The 1,064-nt window shown below is 49.5% G+C and overlaps 1 protein-coding gene across 1 annotated transcript; it reads left to right on the forward strand.

Moving 5' to 3' along the window:
- Positions 1-584: 584 nt before the first annotated feature.
- K452DRAFT_240074 (uncharacterized protein) lies at positions 585-758 on the forward strand (the record flags this gene model as incomplete). Its single annotated transcript, XM_033537778.1, has 1 exon — positions 585-758. A coding segment is annotated over one exon (174 nt), but the record flags the coding sequence as incomplete, so codon positions are not given.
- Positions 759-1,064: the final 306 nt, after the last annotated feature.

Below are 1,064 nucleotides of genomic sequence, written 5' to 3' on the forward strand. Positions count from 1 at the left end.
AGCTAAGCCTCCTTAACGATACTAAAACGGCACAGTTCGATATTCTAGCTATAACGGAGCCGTACCTTTTCGCCTTCTAAGGCGAGACGTAACCAAGAGTAACCACCCACTAATAGTAGGCGGCCTTTACTCTATCAATTAACAGAGAAGACGGCCATATCAGGCATAGGTACTAGGTGCTCATATAGGCCCACACGAGAGTATAGGCCTAAGGGATCCCGGTACAGTCACCCGATATAGCCGTAGTATTACTACGCTCCCAGCGGGGCCTAGTATTAATATTCTTAGTATATATCCCTAGGGATAGCGCTACAGTTTATCAACGCGAAGACTAGTTAGCGGAGAGGGTATAGTTACTACAAGATACTATTAGCAAAACTAAAGAGAAAGAGGGACCGGACCTTAAGATCCTCGTTATAGGGGATTTTAACCGGCACGACCAGCTCTAGGGAGGGAACTACGTTAGCGAGGGGGCCCGGCAGGGCGAAGCTATAGGGATCCTAGATTTTCTCTAGGCCTAGCACCTCTAGTCCCTCTTACCACCCGGGACCGTTACCTAGGAACACTAAAGCCTCCGCTCGAGGTCAACGGTAGACTTAGTCCTCGCGTCCCCGGGGATAGCGAATAGGATAGTATACTACCAGATTTATAAGATAGACTACAGGTCTAACCACCGGGCGATCGAGTCACGCTTTAACGTCTCTCTAACTAAGGTTAAGCCGAAGGAAGGGAGGTACCTATTTAAGGACGCAGACTAGGAACAGATCCGATAAAAGTACGGGCTACAGCAGTACCCGCAAGAGCTTAGCTCTACCTAAGAGATCGACACCGTAGCCGAAACGCTAGTACAGGAGGTTCAAGGAGTTATAGAGACACATATCCCGAGGGCCCGCCCTTCTCTATACGCGAAGCGATAGTAGACCCGCGAGCTTACTAACCTGCGCCAGCAGGTTACGCAACTACGGAACCGGGCAACGCAAATAAGACGTAAAGGGATCCTAACGGAAGCGATCGTAGAGTAGTTAAAGGCCGCCCGCCGAATCTACTTTAGTAAAATCGACCGC

The sequence above is a fragment of the Aplosporella prunicola genome, assembly GCF_010093885.1.
Source record: "Aplosporella prunicola CBS 121167 unplaced genomic scaffold K452scaffold_323, whole genome shotgun sequence".
Classification (NCBI taxonomy): domain Eukaryota; kingdom Fungi; phylum Ascomycota; class Dothideomycetes; order Botryosphaeriales; family Aplosporellaceae; genus Aplosporella; species Aplosporella prunicola.